The following is a 14317-nucleotide window of genomic DNA, read 5'->3' on the forward strand; positions in this document are numbered from 1 at the left end:
GGCTAATTTAAAGACTAGTCGGTGGGGATTGCGGAAGTAGATAATCCGGGCCTGCTAATATGCATCATATTTTTTGAGAGCTGACCTTGTCAACTCTGCGGTTGAAGCAGATAATCCTTCGCTGCGATACACAACAGAAACTGCGCCGACGCCATGTCTCTTAGTGCTCCTGGGTCCCATATTCGTCTCCAGCTACGGCGAGCTCTCTCAATTTCCCACGCGAACTTTTCAACATCAGCCCCTGCCCAAACGATCCGCGTGCCTCCAGAATCACCATCTTACATCCGCCTTCCTACTCCACCTCAGTCCGATGAGACCAAACCTCCTCGAGTACGTGGTCATCTCCCAGTTCCGCGTGAGATTTTTCCTCGTGTGGAAGGCAGCCGCAAAATTCAACCTGAATACATAAATAAAACCGCACCACGATCAACAAAATCCTCCCGTGAATCACCGTCGGAGGCACAGGAATGGAAAACTGCCTTGGCAGAAACTAGACGTACCAATCTCAAAGAAGGTCTAGATGCACTCTGGCTTCGCCGTCGGGAAATGGATAGATCTCGCAATGAACGTGTAAGCCACAAGTTCTATAAGCATAACAAGGCTGGTGCGGCTCCGGAAAGAGACGACGACAAGCTCACACGACCTACGGTTTTGACTGCTATTATGGATACAAAGGTGTACCCTGATCCGGATCGGTTTGCTCGCGCAGATAGAAGTCGCACAAAGGTTCTTGCAAAGGAGAAACAGAAGATGGAAGCTAGGAGGGATGCGCTGATGGAGCTTTACACAAGCGCGTCGAATTTTATCGTGCATGAGAATGAGCTGAAGGCGAAGATTGACGAAGTTTTCGCCGAAGATTACTTCCGCAAAAGGAGTGAAGATGGCCATCGCCATGGCACAACAGGGAATATGTGGGGATCGTACGGCAAACCGCCCTCTATTGCCAACATGATGGAGTCGGCTATTGGAACGTCAACTAGGATCATGGAAGCCGATCAAACCGAATCTGACCGTTCAGCCAAACGACAAAAGAGAATAGCAGAGGACTTGACTGGCGGAAAGATGATCTAGACGCACTGTCTGTACAATAAATGTAGTTTGGTAATTGATTGGGAAACTACCTGTATAATTGAAAGCTCTTAATAACTGCCTAGGTAGCTGTGATTGCGGAAGCCCGACCCTCATAGCCCACATTATTTATTTGTGTACACAATTCAACCAGTCATCTTGTAAAGGCCCAGCTGGGGGCGGGCCAGAAAACAGAACAAAATGAAACAAGATGCCTCAGACTCGTCGATGTCTAATATCTAACAACATGTGCGCAGCAGAAATGACGTCCCTGACATCATAGCTACTCCTCTGTATTTCTCGCCTTCATCGTTTCTCCACAAGCAGGAAATGCATCGCCGCATATGCCAGGATTATGAAGGTTATAGCAAAGATGCCTAAATTGCGAATGTCTGACCACAAGGCACCATTGTCGAAGCCGAAAGAACTCAAAATAGCAGCGCCAGGCACGGTGATGTCAAGTCCATATTTCTTGTCGACTAGGGTCAACTCGATAACCTCATTAACTATGAGTGACTCAAATCCGTAGTGGAAGATTGAAACTGACTGAAGCCATAATGCCCCAGGAGGTGTCGCGTCGTGATTGAGCAGAAATCCGGCGAAAAGAAGGCTGAAAAGCATAATCAAACTTCCAATCAAGTTCGCAACACTTCCATTTTTGCATAGGATACCAACGAACAAGCAGATGGCAGCAGCAGCCAGATTGAAGAGCACCAAAACTAACATAAATCTGAAGAAATGTGATGAATCAGGCACTAGCCCAGTCATCGGATAAATAATCGATCCCATGAGGATTGGTGGAACAATTCTCAGCGGAATTATGTCAAATAGAACTTTGGCGGTGAAATATGTGATCGGAGAGTAGTAACCGTTTGCTCGCTCACGCAGAAACAGTAACCGCTCCGCTGAGAATACATTTAAACTAGTTAGAGTGCTGAATCCAAACAAGGCTAGAAGAAAGAAGAATAGGCCAAGACGATTCTGAAAGCCTGGAATATCATCTGTTAGACCGTAGAAGAGGTATCCTGAGAAAACGGCTAGAATTATGGCTATTGCATAATGTGTAAGCATGAGCATCGGATCCCGATAGAGGTTTTTCCAAGTTCTCTGCGAAAGAATCGTGAATTGTCCCAAGTATCCCACACGTGCGTAACCTCGGCCAACAGCACTGAGCGTAGTGCTAGGCCCATCTTCGCTGTGGCTGTTGGCATTCGACCCATTAGCTTGAACCGCACCTATTACTGCTTGACGAATTTCCTGATGAGTCGTTTGTGCTATTTGAGACTGGGAAAATGCCCGTGTCATGAGATCAAGGTCGGAGCCTGATACGGCGGCGGGGGGGAGATCATGTAGGTCATCTCTTGTTTGCGACAATAGCGCGTTTGTGGGATTCAGCTGAAGCTTATAATTGCCCGCCTCATCTCCGCCGGCATCGGAAGAGGCTGCAGTGTCAATAGTTTGCTTTCGTCGAGTGAATAACTGGCGTTCTTGCCGTTGCCGGATCGAGTCCCGGCGGAAGTTTCTCGGCCTGGGTGATGCTGACGGTTCTGCAAAACTATCTTCTCCCGTGCTGTTTCCCGAAATGCTTGCTATCGACTTTACTGCTTTTGTGCTGCTGGGGCCGACACTAACCGTATCTATCGCCACAGTCCCGTCGTCGATGGAAACTCTTCGGCCGGCATGCATAGTGAGGTCGACGAGATAATCGGCTATGTTGAAACCCTGAGGACATTCGTAGCCTATAGAGTCAAAATACGGTTGGCACTGTGCAAAAGGGCCGGAAAAAACTGTTTTGCCTCGCGCCAACAGAATAAGACGGTCGAACAAAGCCACAATGTTAGATCGTGGTTGGTGGATCGTAAATACAACTGTGCGTTGATAACTCTTTGCCAGAGTAACAAGACACTCGATAACATTGTAGGCGTTGAAAGAATCTAAACCGCTCGTTGGCTCGTCAAGGAAGAGAATAGACGGACTCGTGACCAGTTCACACGCTATGCCGACGCGGCGCTTCTCACCACCAGAGATACCGCGCCCCTTGCCCTCTTCGGACCCAATCAGTGAATCCCGAATATGGTATATTCCGAGTTCTTTCTCTACGTCGAAGACTCTCTGCTCTTTGACCGTGCGACTCATATCGCGAGGCAGTCGCAAGAGCGCACTGTTCAGAATTGTCTCATGAACGGTGAGCGTAGGGAGCATGGTATCCTCTTGGTCGACAAACCCAACAACATTTTTGTATTCTGAGCTGCCAACCTTCTCGCCATTAATATAGACGTCGCCTTCTACTAAGCCACGCTTGTTCTTGCGAGCGAGAATATCCAGGAAGGTCGTCTTTCCGGCGCCAGAAGCGCCCATAATTGCTGTTACCTCACCAGGGTGACACAGTCCTTGAATGCCACTGAGGATAGACTTGCCATTCATTTGATATGAGATGTTTTCAAAATATAACGTAGCGGGCTTGTGCTCAGCCATGAGTTTGGTTGTTTCGTCATCGGAGTCTTCCAGGCGAATAGCACCGTATCTCAGCTTCCGCCGCGATAGAGTCCATGTTATGATGATGATAGCCACAACAAAAAGTGCGCAAATAGCGATAACCCCGGCAATAAGAGGTGTGTTGATTTGCTTAACTGGTCTTGTGTAACCTGGAACCTGCGTCTCATGCAAACATTCTCCAGCCTGGCAATCAAGCAGGATGCTAGAATCACCAATGAGGCTGCGGATCAGTTTGTCCATCTCCGGCTCTTTAAAGGCGCAGTCGTGAGCGCCGCCGTTCTTTTGGGTGCATTGAAAACCTCCAGGGCCGCGAATTGCCTGGTCGAGAAAATCGCTCAGATCTATTGACCCGTCCTTGCCACACAGCATGCGCTCTGGGATGCAGCTACATCGAATTTTATCGCAGTTGTAGGCAGTTGTGTTCTTAGTGTCCCCAAACTCGGCATTTGAATCGCAATCGCTTAGATTGCAATAAAATGATTCGACAGCGTCGACCCAAACTGCCGCGAGGACGTTAGTTTCCGAAAATGTTACATTCAAGAAGGAAATAAATGGAAGGCATACACTGAAAATCGCATGTCCTTTCGTCTTTCTGGCAAGTAAAAGTTACTTCAGGTCGTTGTTCACCGAGGAGATCCGTGATTTTCCTGTTGGTGACTTTGCAAATTTGGTGGTTATTGCGTACAACCTCTCCATTTTGATAGCAGACGCCACCATTTCCGGTTTCTACCATAGAGTTGCAAGCTCTGTTATCTGTACAAACATTACAGTTGATTCCTGTCCAACCTTCGTCGCACTCGCAGGTATCACCGGATCGCATCTGTCGGTCTCGACCTTTTGCTAGAGAGCCGCAGACTAAACAACAAGGATTTGTTAACAGACGATCAATCACTGATATAACGGCCATGTCCAATCTGTTTGCACATTTCTGTTTAGACGCAGCACGTACGAGGTTGGAGGCAGTCGTCACCACCGAAGCCTGCTGGGCAATCGCACTTTCCATTGAACTCGTTGCAGCCAGCGTATTGGGCGCAGACATGAGATGGAAGAAGACAGTTGAAGCTACCTATGGTTAGAAACAGAGACATCGTAGTTTCTTCAGTAAGTCTCACCAAGGGGGACAGTCACCGGGACGGTCATCCATCAAAGCCAATTTAGACCGGAGCATATCAATGTCCTGGTACGTTGAGTTCCCTAAGGCCGCTACTAGCAAGGGGAGATAAAGTACGGCCCCGAAAAGTAAGCTTCTCCGGGATAAAAGAGCCATGACGACAAAATATGCAAATGCAAAAGGGATACAATCGCAGAAATCAAAAGGATAAGAGCGCAGGAAGTGATGTTAAGGACAGCCGGCCCGACTGTGTGGAATCGTGACGTCGCCAGAGTCGTGGGTCTGTGCTCATTTTGCTGAGCTAAGAGTCCAAGACTAAACTTTCTGGCTACAAGTCGACGTGTTTTAAGGCCTAGCGGCCAGTACTACTACTTGCTACCCACTAAGCAAGTACAGGTCCCCCGACTAATGGCACTCCACCCCCGCATGTCGGATCAGCATCATTGGTTCAGAAGCACAAAAGCAATACCCCCGATTCGTTGAACTCAACCATCCTCAGGTGCCTTCTACTTAATAATGCTTGCTGGTAAGTAGTGCCACCGTGACGTGTATAGATAGCTAGTAGGTATTTATTAAGAGTATTCTTTACTTTGCCCATTAGGTGCCTACCCTCTAAGTAGGTACCTGGGATGTGCAGTAGCATCTAGGTATGTATTTTCTATCCCTTTGAGTGTGCGAAGTTGCAGCTTCGGATCGGGGTGTGGACGAATAGAAAGCCAATTACTAAAAGGTACATAGCCCCACCAAGATATAATACAACATATAATGGTACAAGTACCAGTAATCTTTAGCTTTACATAAAGCTACATCGCACGTATCGCAGCCGAATTCGGCGTACGGCGCTCTTTTGCGTCTTGTAGTGGCTGACCTTGGTTGCAGGAAAGGTTCCCAGTACTTACATAGGTATCGCAGAAAGATGGGTCCGCTACAAAAGTCGCAGCTTCGCACACTCAAAGGGATGCATGGATACCATGGTAGTCCATGCTTATACCATTTTTTTAGGTTTAAAGAGGTTGGCCGTAGTTAGAAGCCACGGTCTCTTTCCCGTGCCTCTTTACATCTTGTCAATTCCTTTCCAGAGGTTTCCCTAAAGTGAAACTCCAGTCTACATGAAATCCTCATCCATATTATACCAGACTTGATTAACGATAACGGAGTTGAACTATCTTCGCTTGACCTCTACTGCTTTACATTTTAGTTTGACATCGCTAAAAAAAATGGTTCCCTTCAAGCCATTTGAGGTAGAGCAATGGATGGATACATACGAGAACACGCCAGACGTTTTGAACGTCGCTGAAACGTGCTGCTCTTCGATTTCTATTGACGAGCTCTCCCGTTTCTCCGACGACAAGCTTAACCATTTGCGCATACCGACATCTCTCAAACTTACGTATGGCCCCATTCTAGGATCTCCAGCCTTGCGACAGAGAGTCGCCGCTCTGTGCAGCGACGCCAGTCGACATTGCTTGACCGAGGATAATGTCATAATAACACAAGGTGCCATAAACGCAAACTTCCTTGTTCTATATGGCCTGATCGGGCCTGGAGATCATGTTGTCTGCGCCTACCCAACCTATCAGCAGTTATATTCTGTCCCAGCTAGCCTTGGAGCTGATGTATCCTTGTGGGCTCTGCGGCCAGAGGCTGGCTATATCCCTAGTGTTGATGACCTGAGTACTCTCATTCGGGACAATACCAAGGTATGTGATAACGGTTCATTCCGGCGACTTGGATGTGAATCATGTTTAACAAAAGCTGTTGCTTAGATGATTATTATCAACAATCCAAACAACCCAACTGGTGCAGTAATTCCCAGCGGAATACTAGAGAAGATCGCCGCCTTGGCCCAAGAGAAGGGTATCATTCTCATGTCAGACGAGGTGTATCGTCCCCTATTTCACAACGGACATAACGACCCTAGTTCTCCGCCTCCAGCCACCGCCTTGGAGTATGAGAAAATTATAGTTACTGGGTCCATGTCGAAAGCATTCGCACTGGCGGGAATAAGGATAGGCTGGGTCGCTTCGAGAGACCGGGCTATCTTGGAAAAGCTGATCGCTGCTCGGGACTACACAACCATCAGCGTGTCTCAACTAGACGATCACGTTGCCTGTTATGCATTGTCATTGGAAGTCAAGGATCGATTATTGGAGCGCAATGTTGCTTTAGCAGCGAAAAATTTATCCCTCCTGAAAGAATTTGTTGACACTCATAGTGATATTTGTCATTGGACACAACCCTCTGCGGGGACCACAGCATTCATTCAGTTTTGTCTCAACGGTCAGCCCGTTGAAGACGTATCATTTTGCAAAGACCTCCTTCAGAAGACTCGAATTCTGTTCTGCCCAGGCTCGCTTTGCTTCGGTGGCGGCAAAGACTTCCTTGGGTTTGTACGAGTGGGGTATGTCTGTGAGACTGCAGTGCTGCAGGAAGCTTTGGCGAAGCTAGCTAAGTACGTTAGACAGCTGGTGCACTGAAAAGGGGATAGAAATTGGTTGATGATGGCAAAGGATCATAATGGTCATTGATGACAAGTGAGAGAGAAGGGAATCAAGTTGCCTCGACGAATTGTAACTATTTTAGGTATAGTTTTGGGTACGAATTTGTTGATCCGCATATCTTCAGGTTACTCTTGGTCTTATTGCTATTTTAGGCCCAACCCATGTTATCTAGCGTTACCTCAACGCATGGCCGCATCTAACTAAAACACTGGTGGGACAGATGTCATACGCATGCAAACTGGTCCCCTGACTCCCCTCGCTTCTCCTTCTGAATCGGCTCTGATAAATGACTGGTGCCTACTTAAGTAGGTAAGCGAACTATGTCCAGCGCCTCGGGCCGCAGCACTCATTGTTGCGCCGGCACTTCCCGTATTATATTCTAATAGTGTAGAGATTTCATTAAAAAAAGACAGTGATGTTCTGATATATATGTACTATCTGTGCGTTGGCTGTCTTAGCGTGTGATTACTACTAGGTAAGTACCTAGGAAGATTATGTCTGAAATTTGTGGCTTTGTGTACGGGTGTGAGTGGCTGAGCACCACAAGTCGACACTGCTATCAGCCTCTCGCCGACTATTTCCCGCTAGTCTGTGGATGACGACGCTCACGGCATCGAAGTTGCCGACATTATTTAGACTTTCATGGGCCGGTGTGGCCGGCACCCGCAGCATCGATGTCGCTATATATTTTTTTCGCCGTATTATAAATGTCTTTTGGAGAGCTTTGGTCGAACACTTTTGGGTCCTAGATGTTTTTTTTTCCGAGCTAGAACTTCCCCCGATCCTCCGTTTTCTTGCCTCGGCCAGAAGCCTGGAAGCGGCCGTGCAACTGAGCAGCAGCTTCAAATCTGCGACCTAGGCTACTTCAGCTAGACAGTCTCTGATACGTGTATTCTAGAAAACACGACCGGAACTTTCGGTATGAAATACTCAAGTGCCGTGGACGCTTGTGTGTCCTCAGTGATCATACTTGCGCCAGCTGTGTTTGGACAGGTGGTTCGATGGGATATACAGAAACACTACCAGGCCAGCGGGCTCCGGCGCCGGGCGGGAACCCTCCAGTCGGATGCATCCAATAATAAAGCTCAAGGAGGATACTTTGTGGCAGTTCAAATTGGAACACCTGGCCAAGAGCTTTCTCTGCAGCTTGACACTGGTAGCAGCGATGTCTGGGTACCGTCTAGTCAAGCCCCTGTCTGTCTGGATAAAGCTCAAGGCGGGTGCCCATTAGGCTCTTGTAAGTCATGTCATATACGAATTTGAATGAACAGAACCAATCACAGACTAATCGATTATCGCTGCAAGTTGATTTCGACCAATCTGGTACGTTCGACGTCATTGTCGCAAACGGATTCGATATATCCTATCAAGACAACAGCTCAGCAAGTGGCGACTACTTTGCAGACAAGCTAGAGATAGGCTCAAAATCGTTAAACAACTTCACTATGGGCCTGGGGAAGAAAACGGACGTACCGTTTGGCCTGATAGGAGTTGGCTACGCGGGAAACGAGGCATCGACGGAAACCGCAAACGCGATATACCCGAACCTGCCCATAGCTATGCAGGAGGCTGGTATCATAAATTCTGTTGCCTACAGCCTGTGGTTGAATGATCTGGGAGCTAGTACAGGAAATATTCTCTTTGGTGGTATCGACACCGAGAAATATGTAGGACACTTGACAAAGCTTCCCATACAACCCGAAAATCAGCAATTTACCCACTTCATTGTTTCCTTGTTCTCCCTTGAAGCCACCAGCCCTAGTGGAAATGACGTTTTGACATCAAGAGAGCTACCTTTGAAAGTGGTCCTCGATTCTGGCACAACTCTCAGCTATTTGCCTCCGGATATGGCAGCCCAAGTTTGGAGCGAAGTAGGAGCAACCTACGATGATATGTCTTTCCAGACAGCCATCATACCATGTTCTTACGCAAGTCACGCCGGTCATTTCTCTTTCGTTTTCTCTGGGCCTGATGGTCCACGCATCAATGTCACTATGGATGAGCTTGTCCTGCCATTGACAGATGGGGAGCCACCGACGTTCTCATCAGGCCCTCATAGTGGCCAAACCATCTGCGAGTTCGGTATTCAAAAATCATCGGACACACCATGGCTTCTAGGGGACACGTTTCTACGATCTGCCTATGTCGTCTATGACTTGATGAATAATGAAGTAGGCATTGCACCAACTGATTTCAATTCGACAAAGTCAAATGTCATAGCATTTGCGAGCAAGGGAGCGGCTATCCCTTCGGCCACTTCAGTAAATAATGGCAGTAAATCGGGAATACAGTCGCAACCAACCCAAACTGGTCTATCTGCTGCAAAAGGGTTTCAAGAAGGCAGTTTGGCCTGCTCACTTGAATCGCTGTCAGTTTTCTCGTTGACGTTTATCAGCATGACCATTACCGCCCTGTTGATGGGCAGCCCAATTTTTACGGATTGATTAGCTGTTTCTCTTTCTATTCTCGACATTCTTCCAATGTTGGCAATCACATGCTTTTCTGCTTTTCTGTCATGGTGTTCCAGGTACTTGTGAGGTTGAAACCTGGTGGATTGGGAGTTTAGGGGGGCGTTGCGTACCTGGGTTTGAGTACTGTAGGAGCCGGAGACACTAGTAGAATCATGTTCAAACAAACCAGACCTATGTATGAAATTGAGATTATTTCCTGACATGCGAATTATATAGATTGCGAAACTTTTGCTAACAGACTTGTCTGACTTGCGATTGCCCAATAGGAAGTGCTTCAGACCGTCCTAAGCCACTCAGGCACGTGAGATCCCGATAACTAGCAGTGGCGCATGCCATGGTCCCCTAAAAGATTCCTGTGCTAGGTAAATCTGCTGTGACTTCAACTAGCAACCTCTGACATGCATTGAGCGCAATTCACACCATGAAGACATCCGTGGTGGCTAGGCTACTCGGCTGCCGTCCTTTGCTCAAAATACAACGGCGGCCTGTCAATTCGCTTTGCGGGAAGCTCGATCCGCCGACAGTGAGCTACCCGATTAAAAGAGCCCTCAGCCAAACATCTTTGCGCTCAGCCAACGCGGCCCAAGAAGCGTAAGACAAACAAACCAAACTAAATCTATATACTTTTTCTGGAAGCACTGGGATTTAGATCAATTTACTAAGATTTTTCTTTGCCTACGGAGCAGGTTGAAGAAAGCCCAAGAAGATGCCGCAAGCTTGACAGTTGAGTATGTTGAAGCCAATATGGCACCCGAAGAGGTGCAGAGGCTCTCCAAAGTCAGAAATATAGGCATTGCGGTAAGAACTAATCGGAATTCACTACGAACAGACGATGGCTGACGCTTTGTTTCAATAGGCGCACATTGATAGTGGCAAGACAACGGTGACCGAACGGGTTCTTTTCTATACTGGTCGAATCAAGGCTATCCACGAGGTCAGGGGCAAAGACGCTGTTGGAGCGAAGATGGATTCTATGGAACTCGAAAGAGAAAAAGGGATCACTATTCAATCCGCTGCTACATTCTGTGACTGGAAAAAAAAGGAAAATGGCAAGGAAGAGACGTATCATTTCAACTTGATCGACACGCCTGGCCATATTGATTTTACGATTGAAGTTGAAAGAGCCCTTCGTGTCCTCGATGGTGCCGTCATGATTCTTTGTGCCGTCAGTGGCGTCCAGTCGCAGACCACAACCGTGGATCGTCAAATGAAGCGATACAATGTTCCTCGGATTTCGTTTATCAACAAAATGGATCGCATGGGTGCCAACCCATGGAAAGCCGTGGAGCAAATTAATTCTAAACTAAAAATGCCAGCCGCCGCAATCCAGATTCCAATTGGAGCTGAAGATGAGTTTGAAGGTGTTGTCGACTTGATCGAGATGAAGGCGATATATTTCGAAGGTCCCCGAGGAACCAAAGTCAGGTCTGACATCATCCCTACCACTTTGCGAGAACTCGCAGCAGAAAAACGCCAAGTACTCATTGAGAAATTGGCCGATGTTGATGACGAGATTGCGGAAATTTTTCTCGAGGAACAGGAGCCCAGCAATGAGCAGATCAAAGCAGCTATCCGACGGGCTACGATTGCACGCAACTTCTCACCCGTCTTGATGGGCTCCGCTCTGGCGGACAAGGGTGTACAGCCAATGCTTGATGCTGTTTGTGACTATCTACCAAATCCATCACAGATTGAGAATACCGCTCTCGATAAGTCGAAAGACGAACAAGTCGTCAAATTAGTTCCGTATAATTCGTTACCTTTCGTTGGGCTTGCGTTCAAGCTTGAAGAGAACAACTATGGACAGCTCACTTACATCCGGGTTTACCAAGGAACGCTCACCAAGGGAACGTATCTGTTTAACTCTCGAACGGACAAGAAAGTCCGAGTCCCCCGCATCGTCAGAATGCACTCCAACGAAATGGAAGATGTGTCTGAAGTTGGTGCAGGGGAAATCTGTGCGGTATTCGGGGTTGACTGCGCATCAGGAGACACGTTCACGGATGGAGGTCTGCCTTATACTATGTCGTCAATGTTTGTCCCTGATGCCGTCATGTCTCTATCCATCAAGCCAAAGCGAACCGCCGACGCAGACAATTTTAGTAAGGCTATGAATCGGTTTCAGCGTGAAGACCCGACGTTCCGAGTGCACGTGGACCCTGAAAGCGAAGAAACCATTATCTCTGGCATGGGCGAACTGCACCTTGAGGTCTACGTTGAGCGGTTAAAGCGTGAGTATAAGACAGAGTGTATCACTGGACAGCCACGTGTTGCCTATCGAGAGACAATTTCTCGTCGTGCGGAGTTCGATTACTTACTTCGCCGACAGAGTGGCGGTCCCGGTGACTTTGCCCGTGTGGCTGGATGGATTGAGCCAAATGAGACACCGGAGGATAACCATTATGAAAGCCAAGTTGTAGGCGGCCATATCCCAGATAAATTTCTAACAGCCTGCGCTAAGGGCTTCGACCTGACCTGTGAAAAAGGTCCTCTTCTTGGACACAGAGTTATCGGAACCAAAATGGTCATCAACGATGGTGCCACCCATGTCACGGATTCCTCTGATTATGCATTTAGTCTGGCGACACAGATGGCCTTTCGAAAGGCATTCACCGATGCGGGCGGCCAGGTTTTGGAGCCGTTAATGAAGACAACCATCACAGCACCCAACGAGTTTCAGGGCAACATTCTGATGCTCATGAATAAGAGAAATGCGACTATTCATGACACTGAAATTGGAAATGAGGATTTCACATTAATTTGTGACTGCAGTCTCAATGCCATGTTTGGTTTTAGTTCTCAATTAAGAGCTGCGACGCAGGGAAAAGGAGAGTTCAGCATGGAGTTCAGCCATTATGCCCCTGCCCCGCCTCATTTGCAGTGAGTTAATCGAATTGATTGCTAAAGTTGAGGGCAGTAAGAATCGTATGCTAACTGATCGCTTAGGAAAGAGCTAATCGCTAAATACGAGATTGAGCTCGAAGCGAAGAGAACGAAATAGATCGAAAAATATGTGCCTGGTCTGGAACTCTTACTAGACTGCGGTGTGATACCACTCTCATGTAAAACAATATGTAGACTAGAGCTGTTTCCGATAAGTTGACGTTTCATGGATCATTTGCCGCACAGGAAATGTTGCGATATGAGTTTGGAAGGGTGGTAGACAAGAAAGTATTGCATGAAAATAGAAGACGGACTACCCAATGTATTTACGGCAAGACCAAGTGAATATCTAGACAATTTTACAAAACTTCCGTTGCGCCTATATATAACGAAATAGAAGAATGTTTGTAATATGTTCTATAGCTTCTTGAGAATATCCTCAACCACTTGCTCCGTAGTTGCCGAGCCTCCTAAATCTGGGCTAAGAAGTTCACCCTCCTCCAAATTAGCATCAACGGCCGCATAAATCTTTGCAGCAGCAGCGGGTTCGTCTAGAAACTCAAGCATCAGTGCGGCACTTCTCAATGTAGCAATGGGGTTTGCGACACCCTTGCCCATGATATCTGGCGCGCTGCCATGACAGGGCTCTCCGATGGCAAAACCCTCGCCAACGTTAGCGCTTGGGACAAGGCCCAAGCTACCGACTAACGCAGCAGCTCCGTCAGATAAAATGTCCCCGTAGAGGTTAGGAGCGACAATGACATCGTAATCCTCTGGCTGGCGGAAGAGCTTGTACACCATAGAATCAACAATTTGCTCTTCTACCTTGACAGTAGCAAATTTCGGATCGGCGAGCGCCCGCTTAGAGGCTTCGCGGAATAAGCCGTCGGTCTGGGAGAGTACATTCGATTTGTGAGTGATGGTCACAAGAGGCTTTTTGTGAATACTGGCGGCTCCCGACTGCCTGATTCTATCGCGCCGAACAGCAATCTCACCAGCCATAGCGGCAATTCGAAGCGAAGCCTTCTCTGAAATGCGCTTAATCGCTTCTGCGACCTTGCCGTCAGGGCCATCAAAAGTCTTCTCCTGCTTGACATACAGATCTTCCGTGTTTTCGCGGACAATGACCATGTCAATAGGCTTGGGGGCAGTCATCACAGTCTTAACAGGACGAACATTGGCATACAGGTCGAGACGTTTGCGGAGGGCGACTATAGGTGACGAGTAGCCTTTGACAGCATGAGTTGGCGAGCTGACTGCACCAAAGAGTGCACCATCACACTCATTTCGAAGGACATCGACAGTGGCTTCTGGTAGGGCCGTTCCGGTCTGCTCGAAGGCTTCGAAGCCGGCTTTGAGGTTGACAAATTCGAAGTTGAGGTTGAGGTAGCTGGGCAGGGCCTCCAGGACCCGACGACCCGCTGGAATGACTTCTTTGCCAATCCCGTCACCAGGGATGAGGCCTGCATTGTTCGGTTGGAGGTTAGGGGGGGCGCTGTGGAAATGGATGGGTCGGTAAAACCATACCTATTCGTAGTGTACGGACAGACATCTTGTTACTTGCCGCGGCAAAATGTGCTGTTGACAAGTAAATAATTGCGATTATGACGGAGCGAATGCGGTGTTTGGAGAGTGGAAATTTTGTGGTGACCCTGGAAGCCGAGATCGGAGATGAGATATGGGCGTGAGTGATGTTTCTTCTCCCTACAGCATTGGTCTGCCCTAACCAGGCTGTCCTACTTGTAGGTACTACTTAGTACATACCAGGTCCAGGGGTAGGTACATCC

General features: G+C 47.9%; 6 protein-coding genes across 6 annotated transcripts; 4 read left to right on the forward strand and 2 right to left on the reverse strand.

The window, feature by feature from the left end:
* Positions 1–153: 153 nt before the first annotated feature.
* MAA_00578 (uncharacterized protein) lies at positions 154–1071 on the forward strand (the record flags this gene model as incomplete). The annotated part of the gene is made up of 1 exon (XM_007818576.1): positions 154–1071. One exon carries the CDS (start codon positions 154–156, stop codon positions 1069–1071), a length of 918 nt encoding a protein of 305 aa, XP_007816767.1.
* Positions 1072–1374: 303 nt separating this feature from the next.
* On the reverse strand, positions 1375–4831 carry MAA_00577 (half-sized ABC transporter; the record flags this gene model as incomplete). Its single annotated transcript, XM_007818575.2, has 4 exons — positions 1375–4064; positions 4129–4419; positions 4514–4626; positions 4677–4831. 4 exons carry the CDS (start codon positions 4829–4831, stop codon positions 1375–1377), a joined length of 3249 nt encoding a protein of 1082 aa, XP_007816766.2.
* A 1061-nt stretch (positions 4832–5892) lies between these two features.
* On the forward strand, positions 5893–7152 carry MAA_00576 (Class-I Aminotransferase; the record flags this gene model as incomplete). The annotated part of the gene is made up of 2 exons (XM_007818574.1): positions 5893–6375; positions 6442–7152. The coding sequence occupies 2 exons, from the start codon at positions 5893–5895 to the stop codon at positions 7150–7152; spliced, it is 1194 nt and encodes a 397-aa protein (XP_007816765.1).
* Positions 7153–8097: 945 nt separating this feature from the next.
* On the forward strand, positions 8098–9620 carry MAA_00575 (mitochondrial elongation factor g 1-like protein; the record flags this gene model as incomplete). The annotated part of the gene is made up of 2 exons (XM_007818573.1): positions 8098–8413; positions 8482–9620. 2 exons carry the CDS (start codon positions 8098–8100, stop codon positions 9618–9620), a joined length of 1455 nt encoding a protein of 484 aa, XP_007816764.1.
* Positions 9621–10068: 448 nt separating this feature from the next.
* Positions 10069–12648, forward strand: MAA_00574 (elongation factor G 1; the record flags this gene model as incomplete). Its single annotated transcript, XM_007818572.1, has 4 exons — positions 10069–10238; positions 10334–10445; positions 10504–12527; positions 12594–12648. 4 exons carry the CDS (start codon positions 10069–10071, stop codon positions 12646–12648), a joined length of 2361 nt encoding a protein of 786 aa, XP_007816763.1.
* Positions 12649–12947: 299 nt separating this feature from the next.
* MAA_00573 (uncharacterized protein) lies at positions 12948–14082 on the reverse strand (the record flags this gene model as incomplete). The annotated part of the gene is made up of 2 exons (XM_007818571.1): positions 12948–13993; positions 14058–14082. The coding sequence occupies 2 exons, from the start codon at positions 14080–14082 to the stop codon at positions 12948–12950; spliced, it is 1071 nt and encodes a 356-aa protein (XP_007816762.1).
* Between the last annotated feature and the right edge of the window lie 235 nt (positions 14083–14317).

The sequence above is a fragment of the Metarhizium robertsii genome, assembly GCF_000187425.2.
Source record: "Metarhizium robertsii ARSEF 23 chromosome Unknown MAA_Scf_7, whole genome shotgun sequence".
Lineage (NCBI taxonomy): Eukaryota > Fungi > Ascomycota > Sordariomycetes > Hypocreales > Clavicipitaceae > Metarhizium > Metarhizium robertsii.